Genomic DNA, 18,093 nt, shown 5'->3' on the forward strand with positions numbered 1-18,093 from the left:
CTGAACAAAATTGAAGATGATCTTAACGAATTCATGAGACCGAACAGACACTATTCCAGATAGAGGAGAATTTAGTCTATTTTTAATAAACCTCTAAAACAGAGATTCATGAACCCCAGCCTAAAAAGAAGACTCCTATAAAATCTGTTCAGAAGTAAATCTTATTTTCAAGCTGTCAGAAAACAAGAACCAGACAAAATCATCAGGTATCAAAGGCGAAGAACAGCTGAAATGAGTTTTCTACTTTGCCATTGGGTCTCTGCTTCAAGTGCCTGCTTGGAGAAGCAGGCATCTCATCTCCTAGCCCCCAAATAAATAAAAAGGGGACGTGTAATTTTAGGAGCACTGCTAAGAAATCACAACGTTCAAGTGGTTTTTGCTATAATTTATAGGAGCCTTCCTATACTTATTCCTGACATTTTTTTGATTTACTTGGTAAGGGCAGAATTGTAGAAAAACAAACAGACCCTGAGTAGGAAAGGCACTTCATTTCCTGTTCGTGTCTAACATTGGCTCTGATCGCTGTCCTTGGAGTCCTGGTCACCAAACCCAGTGAATAATTATGCCCTGGATCAGGGAGGGGGCGGTCTTATTTGCCGTGGGTTTGTTTTCTGGGATTTTCTGTTAATACCTGGATGGGAAGCAGAAGTGGACTTTGTAGTTGGCTTCTCTAAGACTCAGTGGAAACAGTTGTTGAGAGCTCAAGTTCTGTGATGTTGATTATTAAGTGAACTGTTGTCTGTAAAGTCCATTCATTATGCTTTTATTTTTTTTCAAAAACTTTTATTATGACAAAACCAGGCATACTATATTGAATCGTATAACCAAACACCATGTGTACCTGTTGCTTGACTTCTGCAATGATCAACTAACTTCTTGGGAAATTTGTTTCATTTTCATGCCTATCTATTCCCCTCCATCATTTTATTTTGAAGCAAATCTCAGGTATTATAACATTTAATCCATAAATATTTAAGTAGAGAATAGATACTCTTTTAAGCAGTCTTGCTTAAAATAAGAATGGTATATAGGTATTTAATGTATTCTGCAGGTTAATGCACAACTTAAGTACTTCCAGTCTCTGTTGAGAAGATATAGAAGAGCTAAATCCAGTCAAACTGGCAATTTGACATGAGCATAGTAGTCATCTGGAATGGTCATTGATTCTCTGTAGGACAGCAGCTGTAGGTCCAATAAAAAAGTGATGTCACCAAAGAATTTCTGTCTTGAAGAAAGAAACATTGTTAAGAGTGATGAATTCTCTTTGTTCTTTGGACCACCTCTGGTTTGAGCATAGTCTAACTCTGACCCTCCAGAAACATAACCATGGACAAGTCAGTCACTTACCCATCTCTGAAATTAAACTTCCCCATTTAAAACATGGGTATGATGCCTGCTGTACCGATAATTTGTGATCTGAGATGTGAACCTGCTTTAAAAATAATGGCGGGGCGCCTGGGTGGCTCAGATGTTAAGCGTCTGCCTCCGGCTCAGGTCATGATCCCAGGGTCCTGGGATTGAGCCCCGCGTTGGGCTCCCTGCTCAGCGGGAAGCTTGCTTCTCCCTCTCCCGCTCCCCCTGCTTGTGTTCCCTCTCTTGCTGTGTCTCTCTCTGTCAAATAAATAAATAAAATCTTAAAAAAAAAAAATGGCCTGTATATTGCTAATATAGAAACTACTAGAACATTGTATGTTAACTATACTGGAATTAAAACCAATAATAATAATGACGATGGCCTGGTTGCACATTCTCCTTTAGCATAGGTTTTTTGTGGTTTTGAAATGGCCAATATCCAGGATTTTTAATGGCATCAGAAAATGTAAAGATTGAGGAAGTAACCATCTAGAATATTTTATAATCTAGGTTCTCCCACCCCTCCCCCCACTCCCCCAAGTATATTTCATTTGGGCATTTTATCTCCAAGGTGAGATCCATTTTGGCTGACTCATTTCTCTCTCTTTCTCTCAGATAGTAAAACATTTGGGAATGGTGTCTTGATCAAGCTCACCTAAAATTAATATATTTCTCTTTGAAAGATGATCCGAATTTTTTTCCTTCTCTTTCCTTTTTTAGCTTTGCCTCCCCGATTGAAAGAGATGAGAAGCCAGGAGTCTGCCGCGGGCTCTAAACTAGTGCTTCGATGTGAGACCAGCTCCGAATACTCCTCTCTCAAATTCAAATGGTTCAAGAATGGGAATGAATTAAACCGCAAGAACAAGCCACAAAACATCAAGATACAAAAAAAGCCAGGGTAAGTGTAATGCATCTAATAGCAGAGGCAGTGTCTAGCCATAGAATGATAGAAAATATAAAAATGATCTACAGCCCCAAAACGTGAATTCACTTACCAAAAAAGCTGTGATCTATAATAAATGAAAAGGTTGTTCATTATATGATGACCAGAAATTGTCTTATTATATAGGGAACAGTTTGAAGTTTCTGATTCTTGCAGCTTCTGGATGAGGAAAGAAAAGAGTGGATGGGGGGAGAACTGGAGACGTGGAGGGAGAAGCTTTGGTGATAACTGCTGTAATTGGAATATGTTACATCTTAAAATTGGCTTTCTTTAAAATAAGACAAATGCTCTTGAGAGCACCAGTGCCTTCCACAATCAACATCCCAACTTAACGAAGCCCAGGAAATGCCCAGATTTATGGGAAGAGAATGCAGCCACTTGAATTTGAACTATTTTCACGTAAGAGGCTAATACATCCAGCGATACCCAATAAGATGTTTTTTAACTGGCGATTTGTGAAACTACATCACCACTGTAGCACATTAAAACATCAGGTGATCTTGGCTCTCAAGAATCTTTTTTTTTTTTTTTAAGATTTTTATTTTATTTTATTTATTTATTTGAGAGAGAAAAAATGAGAGAGAACACATGAGAGGGGGGAGGGTCAGAGGGCAAAGCAGACTCCCCGCCGAGCAGGGAGCCCGATGCGGGACTCGATCCAGGGACTCGATCCAGGGACTCCAGGATCATGACCTGAGCCGAAGGCAGTCGCTTAACCAACTGAGCCACCCAGACACCCCGCTCGCAAGAATCCTAAATCCCCCTGCCTTCCTCGAGGAGGGCCACAATTGGAAGGGCTCCAGGTGATTCCCGTAACATCTTGCAGGGTTGTCTACACCTACTCTAAAATGAGGCTCCTTTATTATTCCCATCCTCTTCATTTTTATATATTTCCTCACTTAAGAAATCCTCTTCTATCATCACACTACATTTTGAAATTAGGGAAGAGATAAGTATGTGAGAGTTTTGCTTGTCAATAATCCTTTCATCGATGTGACATGGATAATAGTACTTCCGGGCTCAGAGATTACATTTTCTTTCCTCACACACAGAGGATTCCAGTGAAATCCCAGGGATGATAGCAGAAGCAACAACAAAAGAATCTCCTCCTGTACTTTGATTTAATAGACCACCTACCAAAAAGTTGTCACACACTCACGAGCGCAAGAGACAACAAAGTGATTATAATGGAAATTTAACTTAATCTTCCCATCGTGTTTAATTACTGTAATAACCATAATTACTGAATTTTTCCCCTAGTTTCCGTGGTTTTATTAACTATGCTGCTTGTTCTTGTTACTGATTGTGTTGGCAAGATCTCTTGACTTGGAAGTACTATAATAAGATGTGGGGAGAAAAAGTACTACTTTTGCAGCAGGTGGTTCTTCAAAGATACAAAAAATAACACTGTAAAGTGACATTTTTTTTTTACACAATCTTATTTATTTATTACAACATTCCCCTAGGTAGTAAGGGAAGTTGAACTGTACATGGGGCCTAATTTTGCATATTAAGAAATTAAAATTCAAAAAAGCGTTCTGCCTTGCCTTCAATCTCACAACTAGTAAGTAACTAAGCTGGAACACAAATCTGTTCCTTGGGTTCCTTAACACCTTATTCCTTCTTTTAAAAATGGAAAGCATACATGTTTAATAACGTTTGCATATGGGGAGGGGAGGAGGTAGAGTGAGTGAACTGAAAAAAAGAACTATGATGCTTATAGAGGAGTTTAACAAGAAAAAAAATACTTTTAGATACTGGATTGAATAGAGTTTGGTGTCTGTTTTGTTTTTCATCAATTAGACACATTAGTAAGGAACTAAGTTATCTTCACACGCAGGAGAATGTCTCATTTCTTTCCACACGGCTGTCAAATGATATCAGTAATATTTAAGTGCCCGCAGAAGGCTTTATGCTGCGAGTGTGGGGAAATGGGAGAAGCATGGGTGTTATCTCTGCCCCCAGGGGGTCATAGATTGTATAGGGATTCTCTAGTTCAGCCTTATCTGAAACATAGTTGTTCCAGAGGCCATGTGCTAGAGCCCTCTTAGGGCTGGGGGGTACTTCAGGATTTTCAAGTGGCCCATCCATTTGCAAATAGTGACCTTTTAGAAAATTATTTTTTATGTTAAGGTAAATTCTACTTTAAGTCAAGATTTAATCAGGGAGGTATCCCTAATGTATGATCTAGCGTATCATACATGCAATAAAGCCAAGTGCTAAATTGTAGGTTACTGATTCTAAGTGCCGTGAGTTTGGGAAGAGGGAGAGACAGAGCTTCGTGAGTAGCCATGGGGAGGTGGATTTGAGTCTGCTAAAGGGGGAGAATCCCCTCTGCCTGGCTGGGTGGGGTGGGCCAGGCCATGAGAGAGAAAGAGCAGAATTAGAGTCAGTAACAAGTTCTGTTTATAGGACAGTAAAGAGGCCGGTGGGTGAATGGGTAGGGAATTCTGCCCTTTATGGGACAAGCTGCTGTGTGTCAGACCTTGGGCTAGATGCTGGGTACACAGAGATGAGTGGTCTAGAGGGGAGAGAGATGGCGAACAGTTAGAATACTCAGTCTTAAGGGCTACAGTAGTGGTAGTCCTGGGATGCCATAGCAAGAAGCTAGCACAGATGGGGAAGGGGACCCGATTAGGGACGAAGGAGGCTGCCAAGAAAGAAGGGAGGGAGAAGAGGTTTATCTAGGCTGAAGGAACAGAACAAAGCATCTTCAGACTGGGATTATTCAGTCTGAGAATGCCTGGGGAGAAACAAATGAAGGTGGATAAGTAAGGAGTAAATGGTTTTGAGAACAGTTCCTATATACCTAAAGAGGTAATTTGTTACATGGCTTGGATGACATATAAAAGTATCATTAGTATTCAGGAAAACATTTTCATGTTGGCTTCATAGGTCCAGACAGCTAAGAGAACTGTCTACATATTAATAAAACCCCATTATACCAGAAAGGCCAATATTCAGAAATCACTTCTTTTAAACAGTAGCCTTGCTGGAAAGAATTAAATGGGAACAAAAAGGTGTTCTATGCAGCTTATGTGGCTATAAATTACTCTTGGCAAAACATTTTAACATATTTGATCTTCCAAAAATAAGACACTTTGTGTAAAGTGGGCCATTAGTGTTGTCATCTTTTTTTTTAAGGTTAAAGGACCAAACCTTTAAATTTAATTAACATTTGCAAGGTGCCCCTGTTATTTCAACTTGTCCTATAAATATAAGAGAATGGATGCGATTATTGTTATACCCATTTTTTTAAAAAAAATGAATGCCCTGAGCATGAAGGAAATTCAGTTTCTTGCTGTAGATCTAATGTTGATGAATAGTAAAGCTTGGATTTGAAACAGGTCTGACTCTATGCCTCCTGTCTTTTCACAGTTACTGGTGATTTTGCTATGTATAGTAAAGTCACAACACAGGGCTGGGGACACATACAGGCATAGGGTAATGTCTTTAATAAAAAAAATTCTCATTTTTCAGTTTCATCTACATATTCATAATTTTCCCTTACTAAGATATTCAAACTGTTAATGGTTTGCAACAGTTACTTGGTACCTTAAACTTTATCAGAGGCTTTGATCAACCAAGCCGAGGTGAATTTCAGTGTGAAGTTTAGGATTGGGATTCTCTGTATTTTAAGGAAAATGTTGACTCTTTTCCAATCCTTAGTCTAGGTTTCTTTTTCACGTAGTCTAGATCATACATGCAGCCAGAATTTCCTTGTCATCCCTTAGTGTTGCAAAGAGACTCCAATCAGCAATTTCTATTATTTTGTAAAGTCTTATCACCCTTCTGCCCCTGAACTACATTCTTACATGTTCTTCCTATGACTTTGAATTTATATCTGAGCCTGTGTTTGTTGTATTTGGCAAAGCAGTGTGTGGAACCAATTTAGAAAAATGGAAACTGCCCCAGTGTTATGTGTCTGCTTATCCCTTTGTTCTGCTTCCTCTTCCTGGTGGATCATTTTGAGCAAGAAAACTGGTTAAAGATCATGGCACGCGACAGATTCATATTTGAGGCTGTCAGATTGGCCTCATTTAAATATCAGCTTATGAAAGGCTGACCTCCCATTGTTTGTGTATGGCACACTCTTTTGGATGCCCATAGTTCTGTCTCAGTCTTCATTTCCACTCTCACCTATTTTCATTTTGTTTAAAATTGGATCTAATTGGTCTTGTCAAATTTCTGCAAACATTTTAAAGGGAATTCTTTCTTCTGTTGTCCATTGTTGCAGGTCCTTTGACTCTATTCTAGAAAAAGTTCACACACATTCCCTTCTTGCATCAGCTGAGCAGCTTTTGCAGGTCATTCTAATTTTATATGTAAGGAAAGCGCCAATTCCTTAGGTATAAATGGGAATACTCAGTGCCTATTTCATATGCCTTATGTGAGGCATTTGGTGCAGTGCCTGGTTCTGTATAGTATGAGAGTTGCTTATGAAACCCTCTCCCTCCTCTTTATCCTTCTTGTTATTGGCAGTTTGACAGTATCTGAAGCTGTGTTGAACACACACACACACACACACAAGCACACTCACAGACACAGAGTTCATATATGATTCCTTAGAGATTGGAGGAATGGATTTATATAAACCAAGGAGATATTCCCTATATGCATTTAAGTTGTCTTGGCCCATAAACGGCGGTGGAAGAATCAAGCCAAAAAAGACAAAGAAGACAGTCGTTTATTGGAACTTTGAATCCATCCTTGAGCACTTATTCAAAGAATACAGTTTGCATTTTGATATAAAAAAAGAGAAATTAATATTTAGAACTTTCATCTTTAAATCAGTCTGTATTAATTTATTTTTACATCGTATTGTTTTTCTTAATCCAAAGGTAATGTGTGCTTATAAAAAAATCTAAATATTGCAGGGATATAAAATGTAATTGTAATGATAGCTAACACTTATTGGGAGCTCATAGGATTCCAAGCATTGTTTTAGACACTTTACATGAGTTAACTCTTTTAATACTTTTAGAAAATGAAAATCCACTGAAACATCAACCTCTCCCAGATTTCTAGATAACTCATCAATTAAAGAGCAAAAAATTCGTTTTATGATTGGATGGGAATTCAACACTTTTTCCAAGTTAACTTCCTTCCTGTGGAGAGCATATGGTAGCCTGTTGAAGAGAGTACAAAACTGTTGTATCCATACTTACCAAAGCCCCAGATCATTGCAGTGTATAATTTTCAAGAAAGGTTTGTCTGTTTCTTCTCTCTTCCTGCTTCCCACCCTGTACTCTAGGGCCCACGGATCAGAGGGTCTCATAGTTCAATGTATCATTGGAGTTCACAGGGGTCCCAATGATCATCTGGATCAGTGGTTTTCCCACTGTGTCCCTGGAGAATCTTAAGTTTCCGCTGAATTGAAAATGGGCTGGCAACCACCTTGACCTGAACACCTTTGTCTCTTTATGATAGTTTTGAATATGAGGCTCTGATTTAAGCTTTTGTTTTAAAACAGGTTTGTTTTGTTTTTTTTTTTTTCAAAATAGTTGAAACCACTGATCTAATTTAATCTTTTTTCTGCATAGAGATATTCTTGACAGGTGGTTATCCAGACTTGAATCTTTCCAAAGGGAAAGACACCCTCCCCATTTCTGAATGTTCAAAAACTCTTCCTTATCACTCAAAATATGCCTTCTTTTTCCTGTCGGACATAATTCTGTCTTCAAGAGCCTCCTCAAATAGTTTTCTTTTCCAGATGACAACCATGAAATATGTTTAAAAAGCTACCCCTATCTTGTTCATAGTTGGCCTGCCAGTAGGACCTCTGTTTCTTCAATAGAATCTTCTCCAGTGATAAGATTTATAAGCCCTATTCAATTGTGATCAACTTCTTCTAAAGTCCTCTAGTTATTGATATTTTTCATCAGATGCCCCTTCAAAACATAATTAAATATTCTAGATGTGATCCAGCCTGTGAGCAGTGTATTGAGACTTTTATCCAGTTTGATTTATGCTGTTTTAATATTAATATGGCCAAACAGTGCATAAGTTTCTTTTTTTAGTGTTTCTTTTTTTAGTAGTTCTTTAAAATAGAATCATGTTAAACGCATGGCTAATTGAAATCCTTTTTTCTGTATAGATTATTGTCCAGGCACGTCTCTCCAAGCCTATACTTCTGCTACTGATTTTTGAACTGGAATGTATTTGTTATGCTTATCTTGATTAAATTGAATCTTGATCTTAGTGCATTGATGTTCAGTCTTAGAATTCCCAAGGGTGTTCTCTATTGAAAGGATATCTTAGCTACATGTGATGCCTGCCTTAGAAATTCACAGTACATATTTGCATAAAAACCACTAAGAGGTACTGTTGTAAAGAAATCTATTTAACTTTGTTCAAGGCAATATTTATTTGAGCATAGAAAATTTTTTTTTCTTATTCTTTTAAGCATAAAATTTATTAGCATTACTTGGAGTAATATTCCAGGAAACCCTGTGTAATTCTATTAGGAGAATTTTTATTTAAAAAATTATCCCTTTAAGATTAACTATAAAGCTGATTACCATCTTTCTTATAGTTTGATCCAGTTCAGTAGTTAAAAAATTAATGGCACAGGGTCAAGAAAGAACTCACATACCATCAGGGACTATTCCTCAATTTACGTAAGTAAGAAAGGAGTGTTCTTGGAATTATTATAATCTTGAGGTGTTGTGCATTCTTGGGTTGTTGTTGTGATAACCTTAGAATTAAGATTGGGGGCTTAACAAGAAAAGTTATAATTTTCTTATTTTAGGAATTCACTTTTTCTTCTGTGTTGAAAACAGGAAAAACCTCAACCTGACCTTCTTCATGATTGATCTATCAATTATTGTTAGTGGTTCCATGGTTGTAAATGAAAATTCTTCCAGCTAATTATGCTGTTTGGGGCTGGACAAGCTTACTGTAGTATTTGTATTGTTTCTGTTCTTCATAGATGTGTGTCATAAAGGAAACTTGGCATGTATGGACAGATTTGTATAAATAGCTGATAATCCCTTAAGAAAAGTACTGGATTTGAATATTCCAAACTCAGGCTTAGAAGTTAACACAACTTGATGGGGGCTAATATCCTAATACTGTATTTTGATAATTTTAAAAGTTCTTGTAGTTTATAATTAGATCTTAATATCAGCTTGCCAAGATGCTTGCCCTCAGATTGTTCTATTTTGGTTTATAGGGATAGACTTCAGGGAACCTTTTCTGTAGAGAACCCCTCTGATTAATATGTGACTATCCCTGCATAAATGGCCCTTGGTGATCCCCCCACCCCATTACAGCTAAGCAGGCTGTTATTGTATTAGATTTGCTTTCTATCAACTTTGTTCTGTGCACCATCATTTTCAGGAAATATGAACAGATATGCTATGTGGATGACAAGGATTCCATTGTCAAATAAGTTTGAGAGTAACTAAATAATATATTCCCCTCTTAGAGAGTCAGATTACATTAGCATATTAAAGACTTTGAGAATTCCTGCAGGATTAATAACAACAAAAAGCCTGTTTTTGTTCACCCTAATGTCTTCCGAATTTACTTGAGTACAGTACTTTTCTTTTGTTTTCTCAAGTTTACTTGTTGACATTGTTCTGAGTCATTAATTTTTTAATCCACATGTTGGTTTGAGTGTTGCTGCCTTGGTCTGGACCTCCTCCGACTGTCTCTGCCCTCTTAATAGGGCATCCTCCTTTCCTGCAGCCAGCATTTAGGAACATTAGGTCCTGGAGAGAGCTTAAGTAGGAGCATCCAAATATTTTCTTCATTTATTCACACATTCATCCCATACCGTTTGAGGATGCACCAAGGACAAAGCAGTGGCATGTCCTCATAGAACTGTGAGGGTACCAAGAAGTTTAAATTATGGACTCCCAAGTGTATGTCCTAGCTAGAAAAATAAGATATACTTCAAGAACTGTGAGGATCATGGGAGAGGTACTCTAGCCTGTCAGAATTTAGACAAAGAAGAGAGGAGTAGCAGCTACATGATTATGAAAGGTTTGATGAAAGAATTGGCACTTGAGGTGGTTCTGAAAAGTCAGCCAATATCTTGAAATATGGGACACCCCCCCCCCCATTCTAGGGGGAAGGAAGGGCACAAGCCAAAGCACCATGATGGAAGGCCATAAGGCTTACATACGGGACTGGGTGGGTGGTCCAGTTCAGTAGACTGGAGGAGAATAGTAGGAATTGATTTTTTATTAGTTAAATTAGAATAACTGATTGAATTTGATTAATAATATTATATGACAAGAAGACCAGAAAATTCACTATAAAACTAAGAAGGTGTACCTTATGGGAGCCTTGCATATAATTTTGAGTTACTGTCTTTTGTTCCCTGCCTTGTTCTTTTCCTGTTGTCATCCCAAGAGCCCAGGCAGTCAGGACCACGTGTGAGTATACAGGGATGCTTTAAAAAGTCTTTCATAAACTCAACTAGCCCCAGTGGTTCTGTGTTTTTAAATCATGGAGACTGCTTACATTATTGGCTATATGCAACAGTAAAACATAGACAGATGCAAATCACAATGCTGCCCATGTTGAAAGAGTGTTGAATATTGCTTTAATATGCAGTTTTATAAAAGTGTGTGCTGTTGTATATTTATTTCAATGTTAAGAATGATTTGTGTCCCTCTATGTCCCTCTAAGATGAATTACCTTTCTTTTGTAAATCCTTTTCATTCAGAATTAACATAAATCCTGATGTTACTTTACTGAGAAAAGTACAGAGCATTTTAATCTATTCTAGCCTTCCTTAAGTGTCTGTCCTTACCAGATTTGTAAATGATTTTACACTTTTTAAATCTTTCTAGTGGCTGAAGACATTTAGATATAGAAAGGAAGAAAACTTTACTAATTGGTTTGAAAAAAAAATCTGAGGCATAGTGTGTTTAGTGGTGGTGGTAGAGGAATAAAAAGAAAAATTAGAGAAGGCATTCTTTAAATTACTAATCTGGGTGATAAAATTAAGGCCATGTCTATGGTATCACTTAAATGTGATGTATCTCATCTTTACTCTTGGTCAAATCATACTTCTGTGTATTAGTAAGTTGTGTTTTAAGTTGGTATGTGTGGAGTGGAGAGGGGGAGTTTGAGAACCCTGAAGCTACAGAGAAGTAGATTTTGGTGGTCATTGTATTTCTGTGAAATATACTTACACCACTTTGGTCCTGATCTTATAGGAAGTCAGAACTTCGCATTAACAAGGCATCACTGGCTGATTCTGGAGAATATATGTGCAAAGTGACCAGCAAATTAGGAAATGACAGTGCCTCGGCCAATATCACCATTGTGGATTCAAATGGTAAGAGAGATGTACTACATTCCATTTCTCAGGCTGTAAGAGGAGTAATCAAGAGATGTGGTGAGAGTTGTAATAAACTGGTGTGTTAAATCTCATTGTGAACAAATAAAAAACATGGAAGAAAAACCATATACTTCAAGTATCCTATGTGTCTTCCATAAAACACACTTCCAGACAAGTGTGTCTACTCCCTGAGGTGGTATAAATCTGAAACATACGTAGATTTTTATTTTTTAAGAATTTCAGTAAGGTCATGAATGGCAGAAACAGGATGGGTTGCTAAAAGAGATTAGACTTCCTCTTTAAATTTGTCAGGGAGGGTTGTCAAGTCTTTGGCTCCATCAGTAACAGAGTATGTGTGTGTATATATACATGTGTGTGTATTTATATACAGAATACATTTGTATATGCAGGATATATGTATATTACATACATATGTATGTACATATGCATATTATATATGAATATATGTAGTGTGTGTGTGTTGACAGGATACAGACCTGACTCAGTCCTAGAAATTTGAATGTTCTCGTATGCGTTTTTAATACAGCTGGCTCTAGGTTGTAGGAAGTGAGGGAGGCCTATCAGTTTTTTTCTTAGGCCTATTAATTCAAAATTCGGAGAGTCCTCGAGGCAGAGCCCTTCCTACTATGTCTGGTCTTGAGCTTCTGCTTTCCTGAGAATGGCGCCAGGGATATTTGTTAAACTAATGAATGACTTGGAGGTAGAAGGTGTCACTTACCCTCCAGCCACTTCTCTGAGTTACCTGAAGAAGCTAAAGAACCACAGCTGGTGGGTGTGTCCTCGGGATACCCAACTCCTCCACAATTTGATGGAGTCATCTCTAGAAACCAATGATGAGCTAAAGCAGGGAGCGTCTCCATCTCTTGAAATAATAAAATGTGACTTCAGAACCCTGTGGTGCTTCTTTTCCCTTTTGCATGATGGCACTTAACTACTGCGTATGCAAGCCCTGTCATGTGTTATAAAGCCAAGCCTGAAGACACTGCTCCCCTCCCGACGGGAAAGGGGAAAGAGTGCCCACTGCAGAGGCCTGGTCTCTGAAAGCGGGAAGGTAAAAATGCAAGACCAGCAAGGGGAGAACAAAAGTAACTTCAAGCGTCAACTCCGTAGGAGACTGATGGAGTTGTGTCTGTTGACTTATTAGGACAGGGAGAAAGGAGTAAGATAAAAATATGGAACAGGGTTGGGAAAAATCTCAGGTTAATCCCCAGCCTTCTCTGGATTCCCCAATGAACTGCTCTGTTGCAGGGTAATCAGAGTTCATTACTTTAATTTTAAATGCCTCCCTCTACAGAGAGTAGAGGACAACAGTGAAAAGTAGTTTCCATCACTATTTTTAGGAGCTGCGTTTATAGCTGAAAATGTAAAAGCCATTTAAAATTTATATGAGTAAATGTAGCATCACTTTACTTTTTCATCAGCACAGGTTAAGCAGTAAGTATGTTGCTGGTGTTATTTTACCCCATGAGAAATTTTATAGGATGCTAACTTGAAACACAAATTTAAAAACTAATTTCAGTGGCTGCTTCTTTTTTTTTGTTGTTTTTTCTGTTGTGCCGTGTTCAGTAGCTTGTTCTCAGCCTGTCATTGGCTTGGTTCAATGTGTCTCCCCGTGGTAAATGCTATTGAATTATGATTTTGACACTTGGATTAGATTTGTAGAGCTATGTGTACTATAAATTCCCAGGAAAATACAATTAGAATAAGTGTCATGTTCTCACTGAGTGCTTACAGTACTATTATAATATTCCAGGTTTTCTGATTTACAGGATTAAGCAGTGAATTATTTACTACTATATTATTCCTGGCAAAACCCATAGGGTTTTTTTTTATTCATTTTGGGGTGCTGAGGGATAATACGGTTTTTTACTTTTCTCTAGTAGGACAGACATCCAACTCATTTTTCCATATTAATTTATTTAAGAATTGGTCTCAAATTTGAATATTTAGTATTGACCATAGAGAAATGCAAGTCGGGATGTTTTTGATAATCAGTCCTTTTTACCTGACAAGAGTAAAGAGAAGTTCTTGGAAAATTGTAAGGAAGTCATTCTTAAACAACCAACTAAAATTCTTTACAGAATGAGGTCTTACTGGCTTACGTAGAGCATCTGAGGGCGAATAAAGAATCTCAGTTACAATGCAAGGTGGTCTTGTTTTTATTTTCTTCTTAGAACCCTAGGAATAGTTCATCCTTATCCAACCCTCTCATTGTATTTCAAAAGAAATGTGAACTTAGCATGTGTCTGAAAGCAGACACGTTTAGAATCACAAGATATTTAGTAGCAAATGAGGACTTGAACCCAGATTTCTTGAATTCCTGATCCAGTAGAGCTCACTTTGTACCTGAATGTGTGTTTGGGAATGTTTAAGTAGATTCTTTGGTTTGTGAAGAAAACAAAAAAACACAAAAAAACTGAAGGAATCGTGTGAGGCATAAGGACAGAGGGATTCTCTGGGCAAGAGTTGGAACTTCATTGTAACTGGGCGTCAAGGAGAAAAATGTAACCCAGGGCATATCTAAAGATTTAAGTAAACGAGAGTTTCTGGATCTTCTCTCTAGTGTCTCTGCCTTTAATGTGCTTCAGATACTTTCTTGTAGCTTCTGTTTCTTTTATCGTCTCACTTCTCCTGCTTTCAACGGTGCTTCTTTATAATTACAAACTTTAACCTGTTTATGATCTCACTTAGCCATATTTTTCTTCATGGCTCTTTTTAAGGCATTCTTTCCATTTTAACTCCTATTGTGTGATTGTTTTCTTAGTTCCCAAATCAGATTCCCTATTGCAAGAATCTGATTGGCAGGGCGCCTGGGTGGCTCAGTTGGTTAAGCGACTGCCTTCGGCTCGGGTCATGATCCTGGAGTCCCGGGATCGAGTCCCGCATCGGGCTCCCTGCTCGGCAGGGAGTCTGCTTCTCCCTCTGACCCTCCTCCCTCTCATGCTCTCTGTCTCTCATTCTCTCTCTCTCAAATAAATAAATAAAATCTTTAAAAAAAACAAAAAGAATCTGATTGGCTGCACCTACGTGCCAGACCATTTCGAAAGACCTAGAGAGCTTACGAATCATCTGCCTTCTGGTCAGGTGCCCACCATGGGCTCAACCCGGGAGAGTGAAACTGGAAACATGGCTGCCTAGAAACGCCCCTCTCCTCAGAGGCTGTGGGCCGTCTGCTTTTCGTCAGAGCCTGTGGCTTGGCAGCCACCATGAGAGACAAGGCCGATGTGTTCTGCATATTGGGAGACTCTCTTTTCCCCCAACACCTCAGGGGCTTAGTTGCAGCACAACCAAAAAGAAAATAATCTTTCTGATCCTTCAGGCTCTTCTACTGCTCTCTTTGAATTTGCTATATTCAGATCAATTCTGGTTATCAAAGAAGTCTCAGCTCAGGTCTGGAGCTCTCTGGGACTCAGATACACAAACTTGTGTTGTCACATCCCTGTCTCCTTAGAAATCTGGGCAAACACTGCACAGAGACACTCTTTCAGAGGGAAAAAGAGCACTCTACTGTGGTTATAAACTGCCACATGGCCAAGCCTTCTCTCTCTAAATGTGTATTTATTATTGACTTGGGCTGAGAGAGTGGAATTCTCAAGAATTTCATTGCCTTCTGGGGGTCCTAGAAAAAAGTCTTAAAAAATAAGAACATGTTGTGAAAACATTATATCATGTAGAACTCCCCTTGAGATTTTAATTTATATTTTCTACGAAATAGTAGTCATTTTGTTAATTTTGTGTTATCTCACTCATCTCTCCCATATTTCTCCAATAAGTACACAACTGTGATCTGATAATTTCTACACAGGTTGCCTTGCAGAAAGATCCTGGTATGCTGCTGTGAGCTAATTACCCAAATTTCACCCTGTGCAAAAGATACTGAAATTTTCACACAAGTACCTTCTTTGCACAAAGATGTTTCGAATATATTTTGGTACAAGATTCTAGGAGGTATGGCAGGGGTAAGGGGAAAGAAGATATGCAGGAGAGATTGTTTTCTCCCCAGAAAAAAAGGAAAAATGTAGCAAGATGACCTTGCTATTTGACACTATTTTTAATTTCAAAACACAGCTGTGTAACTATCAGGGAAAAATTAGCTCGGATCATAAAAGTCTTCCATCCAATATTAGGAACTTTCTGCAGTGAAACTCATTGCTTAGATTTGCTTAGATTAGCAACTAGGTATAAATGAAATGATGACAAAAACCCAAGAAATTCTCCTTAAATTGTTATATGCTTGAATGAAATAATGACCATATTTTACTATTTTTGAACATTTAGAAAAGAATGTATATACATATATGTATTTGGTCATTATATATGTATTGGTCAATAATATGGTCATTATTTCATAGGTATGTGTGTGTATATATATATATATATATATATAGCCAATCACTATATTAAGCTGTGTTTTCAAAATTTATGTTTTCTGCCTTTTCCAATGCCTTTTAATCCCGATCTTATTTGGAAAAAAGAATTTGCTATACAGTAGACAGATATACACATGCAATCTGCTAATTATTTTTGGGACTATGTGGGTCTAACAAAGACCAGCTGAGGTTTCGTATAAAGAAGGATCTCACAGGCAGCTGTCATTACATGGTGGGTTATGGGTGGATTCCTTTCATGAATTTAAATACGGCCCCTTAAGAGGCCACATACACCATGCTTACACAGATTGTACACTGTATGTTCATTTTTATTTGCATTTCATTTGGCTTGGTCTTTATACAGGAAACCTTAATTTCACAATTAATTCTTAGCTAAGAAGCTCCATAAAAACTCCTGGGCGTCAGATTAGGGAAGAGAGTAATAGACCTACCTGGTTTTCAAATTAATTAAGTACTGCAGTCTTTAAAAGATTAATACAAGAGAATATAAAACTAATCAATCATATATCCTCTACTAGATTTTCTTTTTTTAATCAGGAGAAAAATTTATTTGAGTGAGATTCAAGATCCCATAGGAACATTGGGCTCATAGCAATAAATTTGCTGTTTCCTTTGAGATGAACAAAAAATATTTCCACAAAATTTGCCTAATATATCAATAGGTCCTTTAAAAACTTGGCTCATGTGGGTAATAGGCTTAGTTTCCCCCTCTCCCAAATGGATGGCATTGTTGGAAATGCTGTGATATTGGTAAACCAGCTATAGTTATACTGACAATCAATATAAAATGTTTTGTAATTTAGAAAGCAGTCTCCATGTATGTTGTATTATATTGTATTCCCACGAAGGGTAATAAGGAAGAACAATACGAGTGGAATGGAGTTGTATTTTCAGTGTATAATATCCATTCTGTTTCTACATCATTTATTAATTTCAACATTTCTCAGTTGCTTTCTCGTAAGCTCTCATTATGAGCAAGAATGCAGACACTTGAAGATGGTCCTTAAGTCATCTTTACTAGTGCTAATAAATAAGTGGGCACATTTTCAATCTTTAACAAGATGACTTGGTCATATTTTTTGCACACACAATAATAACCTGTAATTTTAGAATAACAAGGAGTCACAGAAGTGGATGTTTAAATACACACAGACACATCATATGTATGTTTGTATATACGTATATGTATGTGTCTTTTGCCAAATAGTTATATTTGGTATGTTGTGCTCGTGGTGAAATCTCAAACAAGTCATGCATGCGGAATAATTAGAAAAATTCCTTACCACAAGGTGTCATTTTTCAGACACTGCAACTTTTTCTTGAGAGCAGATCCGATTTATTAAAAAAGCATTCAAACATGGCAAATATACTAATGTTCCTTATGTTTACTTGCCTACTCAGCATAAGTTGCTCAGCTGTGTTCAGTTCCTGATCATTCTAAATCCTCATTAATTTGCACTAATGAAGGGGATGTCCTTTATAAATTAACAAATTTAATATACCAAATTACTGCAGGAAAAAACATGTTGCTTAAATAAACATCAAGAAGATTGCAGGACTTAATTTTTTTAAATCTGTAATTGCAACAAAATTATTTTCAATCGCTTATAACAAAAGGCTGTTTTGTAAGTCTATGAATTCTGCCCAAAACATGCATAAAATGCTTGCCGAGTGATTTTTTTTTAAATTTTATTATGTTACGTTAATCACCATACATTACATCATTAGTTTTTGATGTAGTGTTGCATGATTCATTGTCTGCGTATAACACCCAGTGCTCCATTCAATACATGCCCTCTTTAATACCCATCACCAGGCTAACCATCCCCCCACCCCCCTCCCCTCTAGAACCATCAGTTTGTTTCGTAGAGTCCATAGTCTCTCATGGTTCGTCTCCCCCTCCAATTTCCCCCCCTTCATTTTTCCCTTTCTACTATCTTCTTTTTTTTAACATATATGTTTCAGAGGTACAGGTCTGTGATTCAACAGTCTTACACAATTCACAGCGCTCACCATAGCACATACCCTCCACAATGTCTATCACCCAGCCACCCCATCGCTCCCACCCCACCCCCCACTCCAGCAAC

At 37.7% G+C, this 18,093-nt stretch overlaps 1 protein-coding gene across 2 annotated transcripts in view; it reads left to right on the top strand.

The window, feature by feature from the left end:
• NRG1 (neuregulin 1) overlaps positions 1-18,093 on the top strand; it is a 953,340-nt gene that overhangs the window by 787,636 nt on the left and 147,611 nt on the right. The window contains exons 2-3 of one of the 2 annotated variants that reach the window (XM_081808837.1): positions 2,074-2,251; positions 11,470-11,591. In XM_081808837.1, the coding sequence (XP_081664963.1) occupies positions 2,074-2,251; positions 11,470-11,591 (300 nt within the window). Of the gene's footprint in view, positions 1-2,073; positions 2,252-11,469; positions 11,652-18,093 lie in introns of both variants that reach the window. The other variant, XM_081808842.1, reaches the window with a different exon arrangement.

The sequence above is a fragment of the Leptonychotes weddellii genome, chromosome 2 (genome assembly GCF_054177405.1).
Source record: "Leptonychotes weddellii isolate Sample4059 chromosome 2, ASM5417740v2, whole genome shotgun sequence".
NCBI lineage: Eukaryota > Metazoa > Chordata > Mammalia > Carnivora > Phocidae > Leptonychotes > Leptonychotes weddellii.